Source organism: Ostrinia furnacalis, unplaced genomic scaffold, assembly GCF_004193835.3.
Source record: "Ostrinia furnacalis isolate ACB-3 unplaced genomic scaffold, ASM419383v2 OfSCF3837, whole genome shotgun sequence".
NCBI classification, from domain to species: Eukaryota; Metazoa; Arthropoda; class Insecta; order Lepidoptera; family Crambidae; genus Ostrinia; species Ostrinia furnacalis.
Window position 1 is genome coordinate 229,013 of NW_021134076.1, and position 25,142 is coordinate 254,154.

Below are 25,142 nucleotides of genomic sequence, written 5' to 3' on the forward strand. Positions count from 1 at the left end.
TTAAATTAAGCAAGTATTCGTACTTACACATGTGTCAAATTGCCGTGGGTACGTCGCGCAGTTATCCCCCGACACAATACAGAAGCTCAGGTCGGGGGTCAACAGCGGGCCCGGGTCGGACCCGCCGCCGTAGATCAGCTGGGCCAGCTCGTACGCGGGGTCGATTGAAAAGTCGGCCTCTAACTTCCTTTCGCCGCTCTCTACTTTGTAGAGGAGCCTAAAAGAAGTACCTACACTTTTAGGACGAGTAACGTCAAATTGTACTAAAGTCGCTGACATAGCCCGACGGATTAGCAAGCTGAAGTGGCAATGGGCACGGCACATAGTACGCAGAACTGACGCCCGATGGGGCAGCAAGGTTCTGGAATGGAGGCCGCGTACTGGAAAACGCAGCTTGAGACGTCCATCCACAAGGTGNATACCATCCTTATCGCTGTAGAACTGCAGATGCGTGACGTATCTTCCCCAAGTCTTCTTAACCACTCGCGCGCGGGTGCCGTGGAATCCGCTCCACGTTTTCACCGCGAAGAATACCGACTCCTCCGGAATGGCGCTGCCCTGCCGAAGGTGCTGGGTTCAATCGCTACTCTATGGTTTTTATAATGCGTGAAGCAATAGTTAAGCAAGCGAGAAAAAAGATCGAATAAGATAAAAATAGCAAGAAGATTTTCCATTTCCAAAAATTCATAAGTTCCATCGTGTTTTAAACCAGTAATCGAGTAATTTTGGACAGTATTTAAGCCAGTCATGTATATGTGCTATTTTCTACGACACCAGCATAGATGGAGGAAAAAAAGTTATACACGTTTTTCACTCTCTCTCCCTCCCTCTCTTAAAACCTTGTTGTGGCTCAAGACACAATTTGGCCACATTCTCCTTAAGTCGCAACGTAGTATGCTATAATCGCGTGATCGATTTTTTTCTATGATTTTTTTAGTAAAAAGTTAAAAACTTATGTTGAATTGGTGCCGTATCCGTATGTTAACCGGCTAATGGACAAACTTAATATATCCATTTGTGCTAAAATTGCAAAAGCTTAATCAAATTATTAAAGCAATAAACTGTACTAAAAATAATAAGCATATTACTTACACATGTGTCAAATTGCCGTGGGTATGTAGCGCAGTTGTCCCCCGACACAATACAGAAGCTCAGGTCGGGGGTCAACAGCGGGCCGGGGTCGGACCCGCCGCCGTAGATCAGCTGGGCCAGCTCGTACGCGGGGTCGATTGAAAAGTCGGCCTCCAGTTTCCTTTCGCCGCTCTCTACTTTGTAGAGGAGCCTAAAAGAAGTACACTTTTAGGACGAGTGATGTCAAATTGCCGTGGATATGTCGCGCAGTTGTCCCCCGACACAATACAGAAGCTCAGGTAGGTCTGACGTAGAATGTGCACTTCGCAAAATGAGCATTTCGCGAAATGCGCACTTTTCCATACTAATATTATACAAACAAAGTCTTCAGCCTTTACATTTGTATAGATAAGTGCGCATTTTTTGAAGTGCTCATTTTGCGAAGTGCACATTCTGCGTCAGACCTGCTCACGGCGTCGGGGGTCAACAGCGGGCCGGGGTCGGACCCGCCGCCGTAGATCAGCTGGGCCAGCTCGTAGGCGGGGTCGATTGAAAAGTCGGCCTCCAGTTTCCTTTCGCCGCTCTCTACTTTGTAGAGGAGCCTAAAAGAAGTACACTTTTGAGAACGAGTAATGTCAAATTGTACTAAAGTCGCTGACATAGCCCGACGGATTAGCAAGCTGAAGTGGCAATGGGCACGGCACATAGTACGCAGAACTAGCACCCGATGGGGCAGCAAGGTTCTGGAATGGAGGCCGCGTACCGGAAAACGCAGCGTGCGACGTCCACCCACAAGGTGGACCGACGGCTTCATAAAGGTAGCAGGGAAGCGCTGGACGCAGGCCGCTACCAATCGATCAACATGGAAAGCATTGGGGGAGGCCTATGTTCAGCAGTGGACGTCCTAGGGCTGAAATGATGATGATGGTGATGAATGTCAAATTGCCGAGGGTAAGTCGCGCAGTTGTCCCCCGACACAATACAGAAGCTCAGGTCGGGGGTCAACAGCGGGCCGGGGTCGGACCCGCCGCCGTAGATCAGCTGGGCCAGCTCGTAGACGGGGCCAGTTTCCTTTCGCCGCTCTCTACTTTGTAGAGGAGCCTAAAGATATAAAGTTTGAGAAAAGAAAGAGGATACAATAATAAAGGGTCTGACATCTTTATTAAGAGCATCAAGGAGAAAGCTGAAATATTTGCATTTAGATAGAGTTAACCGGAATGGAGAAAGAATCCTTAATACCTGTACACTGCTCTTCCTCCAGAAAATTACTTTTTGCATTCAGACTTTCGTTCGTTTCAGCCGAAAGATGTCCACTGCTGGACAAAGGCCTCTCCCAAGTGGAAATCAGACTTTATTTCCAAGTATTTTCTGAAGTCACATATCCAATATCAAAATAGCTATCTGCTATCATAGTTTATTTGGCAAAATATCACCTTTTCCAGGAAGACAATTAAACGAGGATATTGGTCAGCAAACTACTGGTTTCTTTTTATAAGTAACTAACGCCTACCTTAAGCTTTGGTTAAACCAACGCGTGTAGCTCGCGTCGGCGATGGCGAGATGATGGTTATCACTGCGCGTGCATAGATCGCCGCGACCAATGACAGGACGCGATAATGTGAACTTATCGTTACAAATTCATACACGACGTCAGATCGCTATCGCCATCGCGCACGCAGGCCGCATACGTTGGTTTGGCCGAACCTATAGTATAAAAACACCTGAAAGCTACTAACCCTTCAATGAGTTCCATCCTCATCGCAAAGCCGCTGGCAAAGTTGGGGTACACGAAGCCGCCTTCCTCCTCCAGGTCCTCGTAGAACGTGAAGTGGTGGATGATGGTGGGCTCGTCGTCGCTCAGGGGGTAGCCTATCCACATGGTTTCCTGAAGAAGCATATTATATGGTAACATCTGTATGGGGAGAGCTTTCCAAGTGAGCATGGTATGGCCAAATCTAAAACTGTCAAATAATTAAATGTCAGCTCTGAGCCGATTATGTTTGATACATCAATGAATACTAAAATTTTCTATTAGAAAAAACCCATGGTTTCAATGAAAATACGCAACCTGTATTATTTCTCTTCTAGAGTCTAGGTGGCCAGTGAAATGGCACTTTGATGAGTTTTTCATAAAACTGATAGAGATTACTTCATGTATGTTTTATATTTTCTGGTTCAAGGAATTAGAACCTTAAAACTTAGAAGTTGCCGTCTACTTACTATCGATTTATTCATCTTACTGCTTTCTTACCTTGTGCTGGTCTGCAGCTGGACTGTTAGCAGTTTCTAGAAGTAAACATGATGTGGTATAACAAAGAGCCTTACTTTGTGCCGGTCAGCAGCTGCCAAAGCTTCCAGCAGCTGGCTGCACCTCACAGCAGTATGAGGCTCCACGAACAGCACCCATCGCACGTCGCTGCCCTTGTAACGGGCTACTAAGGGCCGCAGTAGCGGGATGGCGGTCCACGCGCCGGGCGAAGGGAAGTCTGCGTGCGTGAGGTGGACTCTTGGCAGTTTCTAGAAGTAAACGAGCCTTACTTTGTGCTGGTCAGCAGCTGCCAAAGCCTCCAGCAGCTGGCTGCACCTCACAGCAGTATGAGGCTGCACGAACAGCACCCATCGCACGTCGCTGTCCTTGTAACGGGCTACTAAGGGCCGCAGTAGCGGGATGACGGTCCACGCGCCGGGACATGGGAAGTCTATGTGCGTGAGGTGGACTCTTGGCAGTTTCTAGAAGTAAACGAGCCTTACTTTTTGCTGGTCTGCAGCAGCCAAAGCGTCTAGCAGCTGGCTGCACCTCACAGCAGTATGAGGCTCCACGAACAGCACCCATCGCACGTCGCTGCCCTTGTATTTCTGACGGCGGCTTATCGGCGTTTGCATAATTCATGCCGGGCCCGGCTGCCAATGCGAACCGATAATGCCTTTTTCGGGTAACTTTTGATAAAGTCATCAATTTATTGGCTCAGGTGTGTTTTAGGAGAGATCAAGGAGTTCTTGGGTTTTTTAGATGGAGGTAGATGTTCCCTTGCTATGTTACAGTTGTTACATTTAGTTTTGGGTAGCACAGGGAATGTTTACTCTAATATAGACATTTTAAGATCCACAAATATTAAACATTTGATCTTGCCCTACCCAGCCACAAGTATGGTTCTTTATAAGTACATATTTAGGAAAAGGTTTCGTATTGCTGATCTGAAAAAAATACCTAAAACTCAACCTGCGTCACTTATGTGATTTATGTAAATCATAGACAACTGTAGTAATAAATAAATAATCTTTCTAATCGTTTTTTAATCTAAGGCTCTAAAAATGACTGTTCAAAGTCATAAATAATGCAATATGTTGTGTAAATGTAAATAAACAGTGAAAGTAAACATTGTAAGACGTAAGCTCTTATTTCAGTCGTCGGCATTTTCCTCACGCTGCGGTTCGGATCCGCCGCGAACGTGACACCGCGTCCTCCTTTACAGGAAAGCTTCAGCCGAACCAACGCGTACAGAGCCCCGATTACGGTAATTTTTAACGTCTACAATCCAGACACGCTTCTCGATTCTGCGATACGAATGGTCGTTCAACAGCGTACGTCAGCTGTTTTGACCAATCGTATCGCAGAATCGATGAAGCGCTTCTGGATTGGAAACGTTAAAAGTTACCGTAATCGGGGCTCTGAACGCGTCGGCGATGGCGATCACTGCGCGTGCCACAGATCACAGAAACTAAAGGGAGATATGACAGGTCGGTGTCGCAGCAATATGCCCAAAAACAGAACACATTGCTCGTGTGAGCAATGATGACAGCAGCGACGTCATAATGTAATTAATTTACATTGCTTGCGTAGTTTACTAAAGATTATTCGAACGTTGAGTACTGAATACCGCGCAGTGGATAATGAGCACATATTTTGATTACTTTGTGTGTGTGAATTTCTAATGCGACACTGAGTTTAGAACTCAGCGCATTAGATGGCGTCTCTCTACATCTCTATGGCGCGTGCATAGATCGCGCGACCAATGAAAGGATGCGTTGATGTGAACTCAATACTCAATAGTTTATTGCTTCCATAATGTTTACAAAAGGTGTTATTGGTAAGGTAAGATACAATTATGGACCCTGTCGGGCACTGCATTTTAGGAGACAGGAAGATTTTTAGATTTATTGCATTAATTATTCTATGATTATTAATTATCAAATTTATTTTTAATCTGTATTTATTATTATTATACTTATTTAATACTTCTTATTCATTATACTTATATTTTCATTTTCTCATCGCCACAAATTCATACACGACATCCGATCGCCATCACCTTCGCGCACTCAGGCTGCACGCGTTGGTTTGGCTAAACCATAACCAGATAAGCACATCAGACTGTACATTGTTGTTGAAAACTAGAACCTATTACGACCACATAAGAAGCTAGTGTTAAGCTAGACGTGCCATCCGTACACTGGATGCATGTATAGAATAACACAGCTGAAAACATTTCAGTAAACGTTGCCTGTCACGTTTTTTGAATATTTGATTTCAAATTAACAACGACTGTAAATTTTAATATTGATGGATTTGCAAAACATTATTTCGAAACTTGCCGAGTACTAAATTTTTAATCGATGATCATCAAAGCTGATGATATTTAAAAATACCGTTGTTGCAGACTCGCAATTAAGTAAATACCTATATGCCATATTTTATGAAAGATATTTGGAATCATATTTCTCTTTGGACAGTCAAGTTAATTTAATACAAACCTGCAAGACTGAGAATAGGCACACAAAGCACGGTCACAAAGTGACTTCTTATGCCGTGCTTGGAAATTGAAGATAATATACCATGGTAACAGATCAAAATTCCCAAATCAGTGACATATTTTCAGGCTTTTTATTCACAGAATATCATGCACCACAGTACTTATAGCCTGACCAGGAACATAAAACCCTGGCATAGAGGCGCGTCAATTGCATTTGATAGTGCAACACTGAGTACAGTCGTACCTGTGTTAAATTAATAGGCTACTAACTCGACTTATGTATCAGGATTCAGGATTACGGGCTAATTTGATATTTTCATAAATTAACGAAAAAATATTATTATAGGTAACCTGATTTAAATAAATTAAATGAAACCATCAATCGAGCTAGTAAAATTTATTTTATTATTCATCAATAATCAAATTCAGAACTTGAATATTCAACTGCAATGTCTGCTCATGAACGCTTCAAACTCAGTAGGTACTTCTATCCCAATCCCATAAAATTCAACACTTAAAAAGTGACAAAAATTTTTAAAATAGGTAGTTGAAACAAACCACAGCTAATTTTCATAGTGGACTGTACTATACGATAAACATGTCAGTCAATTTGACAACCTTTGTCGGAAACATTATTCAATGAAAATATTGTCCAAACCCTTAGTATTTCTCTTCGACAAATACTTTAACACATTGTGAACCACTTTTCTTTCACGACTATGAAAATATTTCAGCAATTTAATTCATAAAACCAATAGCGCACATTTAAAATAAACTTTGTTTACACTTTGACAGCAATAGACTGACATGCAAGGTGACATGTCAATGAAGTTTTCAGTTACTGTTGCCATTAAAAGAAATTAGTACCATTAGTTTTCCGCAACATGGTCAGGCTATACATGAATGCTATGTACAGTCGCGGAATGAAAAGGTTCGTCACCTTAGTGTCGGTTTTCGCTTGCACTAGGTACTGTAAGAGTCAAACCTGCCAACATAACAGTGCAAGAAACAGTGCTGCTAACATTTAAATAAATATGACGTTTGCTAACGAATTAAGGTTTTGCTTGTTTATTTTTCTATCCCATCAGTGCAATGCAATGATGACATTGACCAATTGACAATAGTTTTTTGTTATTTTATAAGAAATAATAATGGCAGGTTGAANTATGTGCGTGAGGTGGACTCTTGGCAGTTTCTAGAAGTAAACGAGCCTTACTTTTTGCTGGTCTGCAGCAGCCAAAGCGTCTAGCAGCTGGCTGCACCTCACAGCAGTATGAGGCTCCACGAACAGCACCCATCGCACGTCGCTGCCTTTGTACCGGGCTACTAAGGGCCGCAGTAGCGGGATGACGGTCCACGCGCCGGGCGAAGGGAAGTCTATGTGCGTGAGGTGGACTCTTGGCAGTATCTACAAGGAAACGTGATATGATAAAGAAAGGGTTTTGTCTTGCTTATTTTTGTGCAAAATAGAGACGTTGAAAATGCATATTTTTTTAAGGCACTAAACATAGCCCGCAGAATCGCTAAAATCAAGTGGCAGAGGGCAGGGCACTCGTAGACCACGAGCCAGAAGACGTAGCGTGGGCAGGCCTCCCACTAGGTGGATCAACGATCTGGTGAAGGTCGCGGGAGGTGCCTGGATGCGAGCGGCGCAGGACCGGTCTTTGTGGAAATCCTTGGGGGAGGCCTTTGTCCAGCAGTGCGTCTTTCAGCTGAAACGAACGAAACATTATGCAAAAATAATTTTATCAAATGACAAGCCAGACAAGCTTTTTATCTGAACTGCGACAAAGAGCGAACGATTTTTCAAAAGGGACCGTCTTATGTATTCAAGTAGGTTAGACTGCACTTTCGCATAACACGTTGTAGATTTTAAACTTCTCATTATTTCGACACTACTCGCTGACCGAGCTTACCAAAATATCATATACGGTCATCTTCGATTAATCGACGTTGTTGCAGCAGTCTAGAGAAGATTAATTACAGTTACCGAGGTTCCTTTGACGGCTTACCTTATCTATTTCTAATATTTGGCCCTCTATATCCTGTTTAAGGAGCGAAGCCACGCTTGCGTGGTACGGCTCCGGTTGACTTACTATAACGAACACTATGTTTCTCGAATCTGTAACAAAGAACTTGTATAACATACTAGAAAGACCAGCGACAAATCGACAATAGTTCACCAATTACTACAGTACAGTAGTCATACTATAACAACATATTTGTCATAAGCTTCTTTTTTACTTCAAACATTATCTAGCTTTAATGCTTCAACCATACCAACGCGTGCAGATCGCCAACGCGCCGCGGTCATAGGCAGTGGCGGCGTAAGGCGTAGGCGACGTGGGCCACCGCCTACGGCCTCGCGGTACAAGGGGCCTCGCGCATCAAAAATTTTGAAACATTGACTATTAAATATAAATTATTGATAGCTAAACAATGTAGATAAAAAAAAAATCCAAACAAATTCAGCCATAATCAAACACAAAATTAAGCAACAACACGGTTTTAAGTGACAAACATTATTCTTTGGCGCAAAATTCCTTTAAAAATAATCACTGAATCAAGAAATCAGAAACGGTCAATGACCATTGACCCGTTTTTTTTTATTATTTCATAAAATCCGTCTTCAGGTCGCCACAGAACAAGGCCTCGCGAAATCTGTCTTGCCCACATCAAATTTAGGTCTTGCCCCGCCACTGGTCATAGGGAAATGACAGGTCTCGTGAACTGTCATGGGTCGCGCGACCTGTCATTGGCCTTTGATCGCGCCGGCGATGACGATCTGCACGCGTTGGTGTGGTTGAAGCTTAATTGAGTTAGTTGCCTGAGGTATGCGAGCGGCACAGGAGGAGTGACATGTTCATAATTATGACGTGAAAGATTATACAAATCTGGAGAAGATTTGAATTCTCACTGACGTTTGATGTGAAAAAAATCACCCTACCCTCAAGCACTGACTCAGTTCAGCGCTAGATCTATTAGTTACTATAGCAGTAGTCATAGTTTATGGACAAATATATTTCATATGACGCAAATTCTTTGTCACGTCAAACATTATTCATTATACAAAGTCCATAATATTATTCATAAGTCCATTAATACGCACACTGTCTGCCGTGCCATTATACATCAGTCATGTATCATCCATATCCAATAGCAATTAATACCGAACGACAGCACACGGCGGGAATCAACAGACGCGTCATACGAGGCATTAGCGTCAAATTATGACAAATGACGCACCTGACGCGCATCCATCTTCGGAACGCGATATTGTAAGTCACTGTTAATGCCGATGTTGTGGCACATTATGGAATATGGTTATGGAAAACATCACTTCAGGGATTGATCCTGGCTATTCTCGGTACCATTTTCTGTTTTAATACTCACTACTCAATCGTTTATTGCATAACCACATTAGCACATTCACATTAGGTCTTACAATTTAGGCAGTTATACAATGTGGACCTAGTTAGGGCACAGCAAGTTTAGGTAGGAGACAGAACGACAATCTTAATATTTTGAAAAGACATTTTTATTATTTGAGTATGAATAACTGAGGTTACAACCTAAAGGCACTTTGGTCTCACATGTCTCAATTAGAATTATGTAGTCAGGTCTGCGTCTAGAGACAGAGTGATTTTTCAATTCAGTGTCTTGGGTTTTCTTTCCACCAGATCAAGAGATTTCAAATCTCTAACCACGACGGTTTTATTAAAACGTTGTTTATCAATTAAGATAATTTTTGGAATATTTTATTTCCATTTCAAATGGCAGATGTCCGAAAATATCCAAACCGTTTTAAACTATTGATAAGGTAATAGCAATATGTAATTCGCTTATCGCGCTGTTATCAGATAGTTCAGATACCCACGGGTACATTCTCCACAGTTAATGTTTATTGATACAATATGCATGTAGCTAATGTAGCCGGCTTTAACCGTGTCACAATATTTGCATAATTCGGATTGTAACTTGCAACAATAACTAAAACTGACACATCTGAAATAGGCATGCTATTTCAGATCTGTCAGTTTTAGTAAAGCTAGCATGTAAATTAAGCAGCTTCTCTCCAACTGTAGGTTATGTGATAAGAGCGACCAACATTTTTTTAAAAAGTTAAAAAAATATTCCTGGAAAAATATCCCATAGTCCCTTATATTATTGGTTGCCTGAAACAATGCTTTTCCTTATCAAGATAACTTTTAACATGATCTCAAGTTTAGATCATGTTAAAGATAATAAATGGTGGGAAAAGTTTAGATTCTAACCTATTCCCACCTCTCTCTGTTGCAACTCTTGGATAGCCAGGTTCTACAACTTGACTATACTATCTGCATAACCGTGTAAGTATAGCAATTACAAGTCTTTTCCTAGGATATAATGTTCAAAGCTGGCATAATTATAAAGATCAAAGCTGCTATTACCTGGTGCAGCAAGTGCCGGGACATTAATCCCGCGTCACAACAACCTGAAGACGGCTGACTTTAGTCTGTACACTATCTGCATAACCGTGTAAGTATAGCAATTACAAGTTCTTTCCTAGGATATAATGATCAAATCTGCCTAACCTGGTGCAGCAAGTGCCGGGACATTAATCCCGCGTCACAACAACCTGAAGACGGCTGACTTTAGTCTGTACACTATCTGCATAACCGTGTAAGTATAGCAATTACAAGTCCTTTCCTAGGATATAATGATCAAAGCTGCCTAACCTGGTGCAGCAAGTGCCGGGACATTAATCCCGCGTCACAACTTTCTGACGGCGGCTTATCGGCGTTTGCATAATTCATGCCGGGCCCGGCTGCCAATGCGAACCGATAATGCCTTTTTCGGGTAACTTTTGATAAAGTCATCAATTTATTGGCTCAGGTGTGTTTTAGGAGAGATCAAGGAGTTCTTGGGTTTTATATGGAGGTAGATGTTCCCTTGCTATGTTACAGTTGTTACATTTAGTTTTGGGTAGCACAGGGAATGTTTACTCTAATATAGACATTTTAAAATCCACAAATATTAAACATTTGATCTTGCCCTACCCAGCCACAAGTATGGTTCTTTATAAGTACATATTTAGGAAAAGGTTTCGTATTGCTGATCTGAAAAAAATACCTAAAACTCAACCTGCGTCACTTATGTGATTTATGTAAATCATAGACAACTGTAGTAATAAATAAATAATCTTTCTAATCGTCTTTTAATCTAAAAATGCTCTAAAAATGACTGTTCAAAGTCATGAATAATGCAATATGTTGTGTACCAGTAAATAAACAGTGAAAGTAAACATTGTAAGACGTAAGCTCTTATTTCAGTCGTCGGCATTTTCCTCACGCTGCGGTTCGGATCCGCGGCGAACGTGACACCACGTCTTACTTTACAGGAAAGCTTCAGCCGAATCAACGCGTACAGAGCCCCGATTACGGTAATTTTTAACGTTTCCAATCCAGACACGCGTCTCGATTCTGCGATGCGATTGGTCAAAACAGCTGACGTACGCTGTTGAACGACCAATCGTATCGCAGAATCGAGAAGCGTGTCTGGATTGGAAACGTTAAAAGTTACCGTAATCGGGGCTCTGAACGCGTCGGCGATGGCGATCACTGCGCGTGCCACAGATCACAGAAACTAAAGGGAGATATGACAGGGGGCGTGGTCGGTGTCGCAGCAATATGCCCAAAAACAGAACACATTGCTCGTGTGAGCAATGATGACAGCAGCGACGTCACAATGTAAATAATTTACATTGCTTGCGTAGTTGAGTACTGATACCGCGCAGTGGATAATGAGCACATATTTTGATTACTTTGTGTGTGTGAATTTCTAATGCGACACTGAGTTTAGAACTCAGCGCATTAGATGGCGTCTCTCTACATCTCTATGGCGCGTGCATAGATCGCGCGACCAATGAAAGGATGCGTTGATGTGAACTCAATACTCAATAGTTTATTGCTTCCATAATGTTTACAAAAGGTGTTATTGGTAAGGTAAGATACAATTATGGACCCTGTCGGGCACTGCATTTTAGGAGAGAGGAAGATTTTTAGATTTATTGCATTAATTATTCTATGATTATTAATTATATCAAATTTATTTTTAATCTGTATTTATTGTTATTATACTTATTTAATACTTCTTATTCATTATACTTATATTTTCATTTTCTCATCGCCACAAATTCATACACGACATCCGATCGCCATCACCTTCGCGCACTCAGGCTGCACGCGTTGGTTTGGCTAAACCATAACCAGATAAGCACATCAGACTGTACATTGTTGTTGAAAACTAGAACCTATTACGACCACATAAGAAGCTAGTGTTAAGCTAGTGTTAAGCTAGACGTGCCATCCGTACACTGGATGCATGTATAGAATAACACAGCTGAAAACATTTCAGTAAACGTTGCCTGTCACGTTTTTTGAATATTTGATTTCAAATTAACAACGACTGTAAATATTGATGGATTTGCAAAATATTATTTCGAAACTTGCCGAATACTAAATTTTTAATCGAAGATCATAAAATGCATATAATATTTTAGGTTTATTCAATTCAAAACCCAAACATGTTGTAGTCTCACTTGGAAATTGAAGAGACCACCACGATAAGTATTCTCGAATCCCAAATCAGTGGCATTTTTTCAGGCTTAGTGTTGTCACAGATTATAATGCACTACAGTAGTAGCATGAATGTAAATACATTCTCCCACAACTTTTACGTTAAATACCATCGTATTCCCTGCTTCTTGAATGTCATCTCTGAACATTGATGGAGAACATGAAACCAGACGCACTGTACGCCTACATTCGACAGCCATGTCATTAATCTCCTGCATCGTATCCAGCCAAAGGTATATGTTATATGTCAACGTGTCACGCGTGCCTGCCTACCTCATGGCATATCAGTGATCGATCAGTGATCTATACGATCAGACAATGCAGTCGACGGAGCTATATCACGCCACGGATTTATGCCTCAAGACTGTCAGTGCGTTCTCTAAAGGGTTTACGCAAAGTGAAAATTTTATCGGGGAGATTTTAGGATGGGACATGATAGTGACGTAGACTGAAACTATGATGACGCGTCAAATAATTTCGTCGAAGTTGCATATATCACTACAACCAATGCCTCCAAGACTGAAAAAAAAAGTGATAGCAAAAGTAGACGATATCAAACCCTGGTGTATACCTACATACTAACCATTATAAAGCTGGATCTACAGCTCGATCGCTTGTAAAAACCCAACCAGTAAAGGGGAAGTTTGCCCCAAGGGAAAGTTCATTCAGTTCGATCATTGGACTGAAGTCCACATAGAACAAAGGAATAAATAAAACTAGGGCATTACTGGTCAAATTAGCCTCATTGTAAATTCAATGAAGCCAATAAGAAATCAATATTACAATGACAGGATAATGCAGCCAAAGCAGCATACATGTTACACACTGTGGCATCTCAAGTGGTTGTAATAACTAATAAGAGTGAGTTTTGACTAAAATTGTGCTGTCGATTACTCATCTAATTATTTCTCTAAGATTCACTTGAATGCGTTCAAATTAAACATAAACGGGAACAATAGCTAAAGCTCGCCACTAACATTTGCTCCCGACAGAAGTCGAACCCGCAACCCAATTGGTGTTATAATCGTGTTAACCCACAAGGTGCCTTACCTTTCGCAATACGTTTACCTCGACCGATCATAAAACACCTGAATGCGATTTTAATGTGTCTCAGCTCACGAGATCGTCCATTATTCATGTTCGACTCCCCGCTCGGGCAATGATTCGCGGATTTATTCAGATTACCGGGGTAGATGGAAGAGTCGCGTCTCAGTATTAGGATTAATCTCTAAAGTTTTTTGATGGGTTAAGAGCATACAGGGTGTATAATGACTTGGGTCACTTATAAATCGATAAAAATTTGTCAATTTCTTTGGGGAAATGGCATAGCATAGTTTCAAACTTAACGGTTTCGATTCGTAGTTTAGATAGAATGAATGATTCATCAATGTGTTAATTTTTGCCAATGTCTTTAGCGCTGACTATACTCTGCAGTTTAAAGGACCGCTCCATTTTCTTAGACATTTAAAAAAGAGTACAACAATATTTTACTGGCAGCTGTTGACGACATTTTACTTTTTACTTTTAAAACAAAAAACTTCCACTTTCCTCTAAAGGAAATTTGCAGAAACAACTGAATTAATTCTCCGAAAGTTCTCAACGCATTCTTTTAAAACAATTACCGTGCCGTGAATCAGTGATTTACTTACAAAAACAACTTTTTGTGCCATATCTACTGATCAGACTCTGATGAAGCGCAAAGAAAAAGAATCTTATTTGACACCAAGTAGTATAAAATGCTTAATATTAATCAATTTATTGCATCTAATAATGTTACAAGAGGTGGTCATAGTGAATATTGTAAATTATTCAATATTTTAAGACTCTACATTAAATTGCTTCTTCAATAAATGAAGGTAATTCAAAACGACAACCATTTTGTAATGCCCATGGATATTTATAGTTTATTTGATTATCAACATCAGCAACACGTATTAAATTAATATACAACCATACCATTCGTGTTTTCGTCCTATACACGCGTAAGACGAACAATTTATATTTTATGGGTTTGCTAAGCCATAAGATTAGCATAAAACGATATTCAGTTCAGTGAAACATTCATTTATTCATGGGAAAGTGCATAGCGCACACAAATTATTAATAACAAATAATATAAGTTGAAAGATTCTACGATGTCTAGTTATTTTGACTTTATTGATACAAAGATTTCAAACAAAAAACACTATGTTTTTAACTGATTCACAAGAAAAATATTTAAGTATTTATTTAAAATCAATATTTAAACTAACTTAACCTATGAGCTGTTGGCACATGCGTAGGAAGTTAAACATGGAAATTGGATAAATCTTCGGCACTGGCAGAACTAAACGAAAACTTTGCAATCCTCTTAGTAAAGATAAAGAAAGTACAAGCTATAAGTAGCTAACAGTTACCCTTTTTAGTGCCATCAAAAGTTTTGAAGTCTTATTCAACCGATATACCCTTTTTCACAAAAACAGATTAAACTATATGTATGACTATAGTCTNATCCGAAAGTTCTCAACGCATTCTTTAAAAACAATTACCGTGCCGTGAATCAGTGATTGATTTACTTACAAAAACAACTTTTTGTGCCATATCTACTGATCAGACTCTGATGAAGCGCAAAGCGCAAAGACACCAAGTAGTATAAAATGCTCAATACTCATCAATTTATTGCATCCATGATGTTACAAGAGGTGGTCATAGTGAATATTGTAAATTATTCAATATTTTAAGACTCTACATTAAATTGCTTCTTCACTAAATGAAGGTAATTCAAAACGACAACCATTTTGTAATGCCCATGGATCTTTATAGAGTTTATTTGATTATCAACATCAACAACACGTATAAAATTAATAGACAACCATACCATCGTGTTTTCGTCCCATACACGCGTAAGACGAACAATTTATATTTTATGGGTTTGCTAAGCCATAAGATTAGCATAAAACGATATTCAGTTCAGTTAAACATTCATTTATTCATGGGAAAGTGAATGGCGCACACAAATGATTAATAACAAATAATTTAAGTTGAAAGATTCTATGATCTCTAGTTATTTTGACTTTATTGATGCAATAATTGCAACCCAGAAACTATTTGAACTCCAGATTGACAGGCAAAAACATTTTAAATAATCAATATTTCGAATTACTCGTACCTTTTTACCTACATGTATTTACTTAGGTGGATCATTCTACAATAAATACAACGAAATGCGTAAGTTAAACATGGAAATCGGATAAATCTTCGACACTGGCAGAACTTAACGAAAACTTTGCAATCCGCTTAGAAAAGACAAAGAAAGTACAAGAACTATAAGTAGATAATAGTTACCCTTTTTAGTGCGATCAAATGTTTTAAGTTTTATTCAACCGATGTACCCTTTTTTACAAAAACAGACTGAACTAAGTATCTATGACTAAACCGAGGATTATTAGATGTCAGATTGAAATTGGAATTAGGAACCTAATCTTTGGTACTCGTGTTTGTACCATTCGGTCTGGTACAGCATGTCCAAAACCTTTGAAAATGCAAACTGTATTCGAAAAATAAGCTTTTATTTAAAGTATTTTTACTAATCTATCAACCGCTGCATCAATCCATCTCGACACTTAATGGCAGTTTAACCCTGCACGCGAAGACTGGTACCCTACAGGTAAGGATATTTCCATGGCCGATTTTGGCGTAAATCCCGCGGGTTCGGATCGGATCCGTGACGCGCGCATTATTGATGGCCTTACAGCGCCGGAGTCGCTCGACACGGGAATCGAACGCGAATTTGGCGCTTAAAATCTATTCGTGGTAAAGTGTTCATGCATTGGGAACTGGATAGATTTATGAATAAATAATGCCTATTTTATTGGGAATGGAAAGTTATAAATAAATTGCTCCAATAACCCGATGTCAATAGCGACTTGATACTCGCAACAAATTATGTCAACGTGAAATTGTGAACTAAGTCAGTTTATAACATAACATATTAATATACGTATAGATATTATTACCGTGGCTTAGGTTAGGTTACATTGTAATCTAACTACGTCAGATTTTAATCTGATGGAATTCACAATTTTACGATGACAGATACATACTAAAATGTGCAATATGCACACAACTTAAAAATAAATGTAACAAAATTTGCCGTCTTAGATACTTTTTATTCTTTAGCAGATAGGTACGTTACATAATTTAATGAGACAAGATGTTATTTCTTTGTGCAACCTCGGCGTCCCTGGAGATATTCCAGAACATTTCAAAACAAATTGTCAACTAGAAAATTCAAGGTGCAATCTTGCCATAGAAAATAGAGAAGACTTTATGCTTTGGAGCAGTGGTTCTTAACCGGTGGTCCGCGGACCACTGGTGGTCCCTGGAAGCATTCCAAGTGGTCCACGAAGTGCACTTGCACGCCTTCGTCAAAAGCACTTTTAACTGATTTTTTTTCAGTCAAACTCGTTTACTTTTGACCGATTATGATTATGAGATGGTCCCTGACAAGACAGAAAGGACAATGACCAAAAATGTATGGAGTGTGGTCCAAATGTCCACCACTAACGAGACCTATGTAGTAAAATAGTCTACTAAATACTGATTCATTATAACCAAACCGCAATCAAAACTATGCTGTCAGTAAAAAGTTATGACTGAATGAAAAGTCACGTTTTTCACCTTTTCATCCGAAAAATGTTTTCGATATTAGTCTATCCATCGCACATTTTGGACTAATCTATGCATGTTATGTCATGTCGCTTAGTGTGCCGTGTTAGGTTCTCGCTAAAAGAAAAAAAAAATAAGCTCAGAAGAAAGACAACAATAGTATTGGAATACTTTGAATATGCGAAAGGGGTAAAAATAGTCTTTTTTCCAACTGGTACGGGGTTGTAGATGAATTATTATATTATAATAGCTGTGCCTACGACTTTGTACGCGTGAAAATAGTTTGAATAATATTTCCCATTTTTACAACATTTGTCTTTACTGCTCCGCCCTTATTGGTTGTAGGGTGATGTTATATAACTTAAAACCATCCTTGATAAATGGGCTATCCACGACAAAAAGAATTTTTCAAATAGGACCAGTAGTTCCTGAGATTAGCGCGTAAACTACTACAATTTTTCAAGCAGTCGTAACTTTTTACTGACAGCTTATTTTTTTTTCGTCCCATACTGAAAGTTAATCTCTATTTAATGAACTATAAGCCAATATAGGTCTCATTAGTGGTGGACATTTGGACCACTTTTGGTCATTGTCCTTTGGTAAAATGTTCCCTCATGACTTAAAGGTTAAGAACCACTGCTTTGGAGAAACTCATTTTCATCTGCAGTCTGATACTTACTGACATATTTTTGAGACAAAAACGACATGGAATTTAATTTATTGGTTAGTTTTTAGCTGCAGTAGTCTAAAATATTCTCTTGTTTTTAAGATTAAAACAAAAACCATTTCTTATATCTTAAGCACGCCTTAAGTGTTACGAACTCTTGTAACCTTTAGGCTGAAAATTCAAATCTATTTTAAAGTCCTTTAAGAACCATATAAAACTCATAAAATTCGTCTAAAACCATCCAACGATTACAGCAAGCAATAGCTAGTCGCAAAATTGCCTATAAGCATTCCCCAAATAAATGACAAAAAGCACGGAAAAAAACGAACTTCCTATTCTGGACAACTATTTCGATATTTCAACTTTTTGTGACTCTTTTACTCATGCCAATATCTCATGATAAATGAAAGAGACGTACCTATAGAGACGTAGAAAAGTTTATATCGAAAACGTATTTTAGAATAGGGAGTCAGGAGTGAACACCACATAAATGATTCCGGGGCATATAGCGCGATTTCCACGCTCAATCCATGGGGATCTAAACCTACCGATTTGTAAGGATTTGCGCACATTGAGCGACTAATTTCATTGTATAGTCGGTGGCAATTAAGGTATGCTATTCTGTTTATTTCTTGAACGGTTATTAACCAGTATATTGAGCATAATATGTTATGTTGGTTTTGGATTCACTTATTTAGCCATCAAAGTATCCGGCTCGAAGGACCAAACAAAGTGCTTACTATTATATTATCTATTACGTAATATACGATTATGGCGCACAGCACAATGACAAAAATAATTGCTAATAGATTTTTTATACCGAGAAGAGGTACTAATCATCGTGTGAGTTTTCTGATGACAATAGGGATTACTACTTCTTACGCAACTTTTATCTCGTTTCTACCAATATCAATTAGTACAAGAATTCGTATGAGAATCTATACCAATGTTGCAACAAAACCTATAAGTACTTTACATACCCATTAAAGGTCTGAAAAGGCCAAAATTAGCCGTGCCATTCGGGGACCTAACAGTACGAACTATGGCAGGGCCCCATCAATAATTCCCGCACTCGTCGCGCGGGTTCCACGGTATCCACCGGGATCCTATCCCAATTCTAAGGTCTGCATATTAGAGCGAGCGCGGATTTCACTTTGGAATCGGGAATTAAAAGGAATCGGGCCGGGAGAGGAACCTATAGAAGTGGGTAAGCACATTTATGTCTACGTTATGTGTGTTGAGTCCTTTTACAAGTATTTACTTCAATTAGATGTTCACAATGTTCGGTTTTTTGTGTAACAGGAGCAATAAAGTATAAAAGAGTGATGTTTTTGATGTTACAATAATGGTTCGGAGATAAGTTAAAAGCCATATTAACAGGCATACTTTGCTGGTTTTCGTAATTAATCATGTTACTAATATCAGATTTCGGTCACGTCTGGATGATAGCTGAAGCTTCATATGGCTAGCTGAATGATATTTAGAAAAAGTTTGCCGGTGACACCTCTGTTTTTTTTTTGTTTTTTAAATAAAGTAAGTGCTAATTTTGCCTAATGCACTGTGAATATTAGTATGGTTAATGTTATTAGTAAATCATGACGTGTATCCAGTTTCTAAACATCTTGGGATCAAACAAATACGACTAACCAAATGTGGAATAGAAATCCGGACTCCTTCATCAGAATTTTCACGACTCTACGTAAAGCAAACTGGATCTTTCGCTTCGAAGATTTAGAAACGATCTTCGGCGGACTGTTTTAAATTCCAACATTTTATCAGATTTAAGTCTGCATGGATTCCGTTTAAATAAAAATCGTTCTGGAAAAATAGGGGTGACTTATCGAATTATTATTCCTTCTTAAGAATAAAACGTCCACAAGAAAGCTTGAACGCCGAAAAACGGAACACAAATTGCTTTTAAAATGTGTTTTATAAAATAGTAAATGAAAATTACATTTTTGTATGTTTGTTAATTCAAAACTTCGTCATGCGTCATTGTAGACCCATTTGGAAAAATTTTCTTCTTCTACACAGTTTTAAATAATAAAAATGTACGGAAATTCGAGTTTTCTCTTATTTTGTCGCAGAATCGTGTCCCCGGGAAAAGTGACCGGCGAGCGTTGTTTGAATAATAAAACAAAATTATCCACAAATCATTTTTATCTAAAACAACACCATGACACAGATAAAACTGAATGAATTCATTTTTTACACCGATGTGACATCGTTTTAACTTTTGCTAATGGTGCTGTTCTAATTAGAGTAGGTGTAGGTAACTTTTTTTCTATTTTCGCCTCTTTCAAAGCTATCTAAGCATTTATTCATTTTATTTGACTGCATTGGCGACCATGTTTCAGGGTACATGTGCGTGGTCGAGTGTTGCCACAATAAATACAAAGCGCATGGTTTCAAACTGTCCCGCACTTTAAATGTAACTTATCGGAGCTTACTGCAACCGCCGACTGCAATTGCCGATATATTTGAAGTTAAATTGGTTAGAAATATAGTAAACTAGCTGACCCGGCGAACTTCGTACCGCCTTAGCGTAGAGATTTTCTTAATATTTTTTTCCGTAAGAACCATCCTTGGACTTCCACAAACATTAAAAAAAAAGAATTATCGAAATCGGTTCAGCCGTTCACACGTGATGCCGTGACAACGCGAAACGGGTTTCATTTTTATATATATAGAAGATATATAGATGTATGAATTTACAGCAAAGAGCAGCGCAATAAATGTAACCATAAAATTGTGAACTCCGTCAGATTATAATCTACGTGGTTAGATTACAATCTCATTTATCCTAAATCACTCTTAGTTTACAATCTCACACGTTATATTATAAACTGACGGAGTTCACTATTTGGTTCTCGTTGACATAAACAAACACCCTAATTACAGTAATTAAAATATGTAATTAAAAATAATGGCAAACTTACAGACACAAATTCTCACCCCCCCAATTACCAATCACATCCCAAAACTTTGCCAGATCAAAGTTCCAGGTCCTCCACCATTAGTTATTCAGAGACCTTCAGAACACACGTACGAATGTCAAGTCCATCAATAATTCTGAGCAATTTGGACCGGTGCTTGAATTCGGCTCACCCTCAACTATTTTAAATAATTAATACTTACTAAGAATATTGTTGGAAATCTGACGACCTTATAAGGGTAGCAGGCAGGCCGCTACCAACCGATTACTTATTTTGGATATCATTGGGAAGAGGCCTATGTTCAGCAGTGGACGTCCTATGGCTGAAATGTTAATGGTGAAGAATATTGCCATTTTATTATATCAACGTAACTCGTAAACTTATGCAATTTGAAAATTAATTAACACTATAATATTTATGAGCACTTATTCTAGTGCAAATGTATGCAGCTAGAGATAACTGCTTTGTTTAAGACACACAGTGACCCAATTAAATGGCTGATCTACATACGGCCATTTGCTAACTGCTGTGAAACACGAAAGGTACACATTTTATTGATAACATTCATAAGTGTCCGGTCAAAATGCTTTTTACTAAAGGCATACAAAAGTTGATACGGTCGTTTATAACTTTTTTTTTTAAGTTTTGTCTGTTTGCTATTGAATTGAGGAGTAAGAATAAGAAAACTTTAAGTAAAATGGGTTACACGAATAAAAACCCCATGAAATTGTGACTAAATCCGTAATGGTATAATAGTACCATTCCAGAAATCCACGCTGAATAAAAACTACTCGTTTTTATAATAGCACAACACAGCCAAATCAAAGGTTTCTATTTTACTTGGCAACAAAATAGGCATTTTTATTTTCACATTGATTTAACATAATATCCGACTATCAAGTAATACTTACGCTTAAGTTAAGTATGTAACAAAACCACTACTTAAACCAACAAATTATAGGCTTAACTCACAACTCCCTAATGTGAGGTTAGGAAAAATAACGTACAATTTCGTTCCATTTCATGTAAACCGAAATTCAATAGGCGATAGTGGTTAAATATTCATAAAAAGTCAAAACGATTTCAGTTTTGTAACTCAAATATTAAAAGCCTCACACACGAGTTTTAGGTTTTAGATTGGTGACGTCATATCTAATTTCAGACATAGTAATAGACTTTAGTCAGTTTAAGTTCGTATAGGTTCACGAAGTGCGTCTAATAACTATGAATTTTTAATCAGTAACGATTTTTAAAATACTGACGTAATTTTANAAACGAGACGTAACAATGCTTACTTCGAAACCAAGTAACTGGATGTTTGTGCCTAATATCTAACTTGAAATAACAAAATGGATGGCTCAGAAATCAGAATTTGATTACCACTCTGATCTCTGAGGAATGAAATTAGTAGAGGTGATTGCCGTCAAACGATAGCAGCCTGTGACTGAAATAATAATGATGATGATGAATTGAAACCGTTGACTGCACTTGACAAGGATTTCATTTTTCTCACCGAGTTCAGTGTGCTTACCATGAGTTAACGTTAGGTGTGCTCGCTAGCGACTGCGTAAAAAAATGACATTAGTTGTATGACATATTGTGCAGCGCCCCTAGCGGCTACTTTCAAGAAACAAAATCTTCATAGATATTTTTGACGTACTCGCTAGCGAGCGCACTTAACATAAACTCATGGTAGGTACACAGAAGTAACCAGGTTAGTATGCAAATTATCAAGCACAAGATGTGACAAATTGCATTCATATATATTAATACCACCAAACTTCATATTTACAGTTCCTCTAAAACTCCCTCATAACGACTCTAAGGCTTGTTGTTGGTTGCTCCATCTTACTTTAACTTTAACAAACGTCAAAATGCTGTCAAATTCCATACAAAAAAACACCGGTTATTGTTTAGTTACTGTTAAACTTTAAAATAAGATGGTGCATTCCAGCCTAAGTAGCTCTTTGCCTTTCAAGTTACTCTTCACGTGTTCGCTAAGTCTACGTTATACACTCGTACGTCTGCGCTGCTAAATAATTCAGGGTACACTCTAAAGAGAGCTTATAACTTTCTTTCATTTCAAACTACTTACGGCGACGATGTTGGTTCAAAATGTTGATACCACGACACGCCTTACATGATAAAGTTCAGAACAAATATGTGCTTTCCTACAAAAGGGGTATTGGAAAAGCTCATAGGATATTTTTACTCAGTTTAGCATTTACTCGTAAATATTTGTAAATACTAAAGCTGTAATTTGTAAAGGAACCGATTCAAAATAAATCAAATTCTAGTATTAAAGGCTATTCTGGAACGATGATCGAATTCTATTTGAACTCTAGCATAGATTGAAAGCACTCTAAATCTAGGGTTGCTTCACTAATAGGCGATAGAAACGGACTATAAACAGAGCCTAAGGTAACAAGAGGTAAGTTAAATGTGACTTTTCACTTTAAATAAATAAACTGAGTTAGGATTTGAAACCTCAACTTTTCCCTTGGCAGTTGACTAATTTTCACGTGAAAATTCATGTTTTTAGAAAAAAAAACCCAATATTATTTTTCACATTAAACTCATATTTATCCCGCTCAAAAAGATTCGAGAAAACAAAATGGATGCAAACATTAAAAGTCGCGGCGCATCTCTTGATTGAACGCCACCGGTATTATTTATTCTGTGCCCCCGTTTGCCCTTTGATGGCCCGATGGATTAGCGGGATCCCTTTGCCAAGATTGGAAGGTTTGAGGACGGAAAATAAATACAAATGAACATCTCCGAGATTTAACGGCGGATCCAATGAATTGGAAGTGCTCAGTCGATTTGTAAGATTAAAGGTGCTATTTTGGATTTTTTAAGAGTGTTTTTTTCAGCCTGCTACGACTGAAGCAACACAGCTGAATCATCCCTAAGTATTCATGCACTGTAAATAGTTGACGCATTTGAGGAACTGGTCTAATTTTATTTAAAGGACGGATCAAAATTATCATTTTCAGTGTACTCATTAAAACCTAGCAGCTAGAACGCCCCTCAATTACATGAAATTAATCCACTTTAATCAAAATTAAATCGACAACACTTTTCTATCACATGGTTTTAATAAATATTAGAATTCGAGTAGGTATCTCCTTCTACAGAATCTTAGTGCAACTCGCACTTAGCCGAATTTTGACAGAGCTGAAGAAGTTACCAAGCGACATCAGAAATAAGAATATAGTTTTTGAAGTAAATATATTATTCACAATGACTTCTCACAACTTTTGCGTGTCACGGAACTCTAGCCAACAGGGGTTAAGTATTATTTATGGACAGAATTTAAAACAACATCGAGCCCGCGTCTTTAATGTGCATAGAAATAAAAGTTAATCTCTATTTTGAATACTAGATGGCGCTGTCTTGAGTTAGCTCGCGGTGTCAAAGTATTTTCCATTTTATAAGTAGTTTAGTCTTTATTAATAAACTCTCTACGCAATTTGACTATTGTTTTATTCCCTAGTTCGTCGTATCCTCGGACAGCAACTGATTATGAGTCATTAGCATAACATTATCGCGTCCTCATATTCATGAGTGGAATATTATTAACGAAGAGGATAATTTAGCGAATTAGAATATTGATAACTAACTACTGGAGTGCATACGCGTTGAATACATAAACGATATGAAACAATTACCTACATGTGGCAAATTATATCGATCCATCACATTAGTCATGTTCGTATTTGGTAGTTTATGATATAATATAATTAACAATCTTTTCAACATTTTTTTAACGTTTAATACATTTATTTCATGAGAATCCGAAACCCATTTTATAGCGATTTGACTCTTGTACTACGAAGTACTAAATGTGTTTCTTTATTATATCCACAAATCATTATACTGAATCTTAAAAGAGGCTGCAAATAAAATAAAATCTTAAACACTTACCGAAACTCGACACGAAGTTAATGTAGGCGAGAATTAGCACCAAAGTTCCAACTGCAACAAAAAACATAAAAATTAAGATGTTGTTGATGTATTATTTTCACTGGCTGATGAAGAAAGTTACAATTTTTATGGTAAATCGCCAGTTTTATAGCTATGTAAAACTCTTATAAAACTCATTTTATTTTTACGCGTCCCAGTGTTAACCCTACCACAACTTAGGGACAATAAATGGGCCAGTGCTGAGAAGTTTGTAAACTAAATATACTTTTAAAACTTTAAAATGTATGTAACGCATAGTATATAAGGCCCACTATCACGCTACATGTAATGTTTTCTATATTTAATAAAACACTTCCATATTTTGTTTTAAGTCAGTATTTTCCACGACCATTAAAATTCTAAGTACACTAAATTGAACGAATCTTCGATTAGTAATTTCTCTACTTTAAACCTCTACGCATGTGGCGTACCTCTCGCGAACATTTTCGCGGGAAACTTGGAGGAGGGACGCGTGCGCCTCCCCTGC

The 25,142-nt window shown here is 38.4% G+C and overlaps 1 protein-coding gene across 1 annotated transcript; it reads right to left on the reverse strand.

The window, feature by feature from the left end:
- On the reverse strand, positions 1–25,142 carry LOC114358302 (beta-1,3-glucosyltransferase). Its single transcript, XM_028312234.1, has 8 exons — positions 25,087–25,142; positions 24,617–24,667; positions 7,835–7,944; positions 7,039–7,230; positions 2,808–2,956; positions 1,093–1,282; positions 423–558; positions 1–230 (listed from the first exon to the last, which is right to left on the reverse strand). Exons 1-8 carry the CDS (start codon positions 25,097–25,099, stop codon positions 1–3), a joined length of 1,071 nt encoding a protein of 356 aa, XP_028168035.1. The 5' UTR covers positions 25,100–25,142.

Coding starts and splice junctions, on each gene's coding strand:
- LOC114358302 (XM_028312234.1), bottom strand. Junction 1,283..2,807: donor AGGATGGAACTCATTGAAGG/GTTAGTAGCTTT, acceptor TACTTCTTTTAG/GCTCCTCTACAAAGTAGAGA. Junction 559..1,092: donor CACGGCAATTTGACACATGT/GTAAGTAATATG, acceptor CACCTTCGGCAG/GGCAGCGCCATTCCGGAGGA.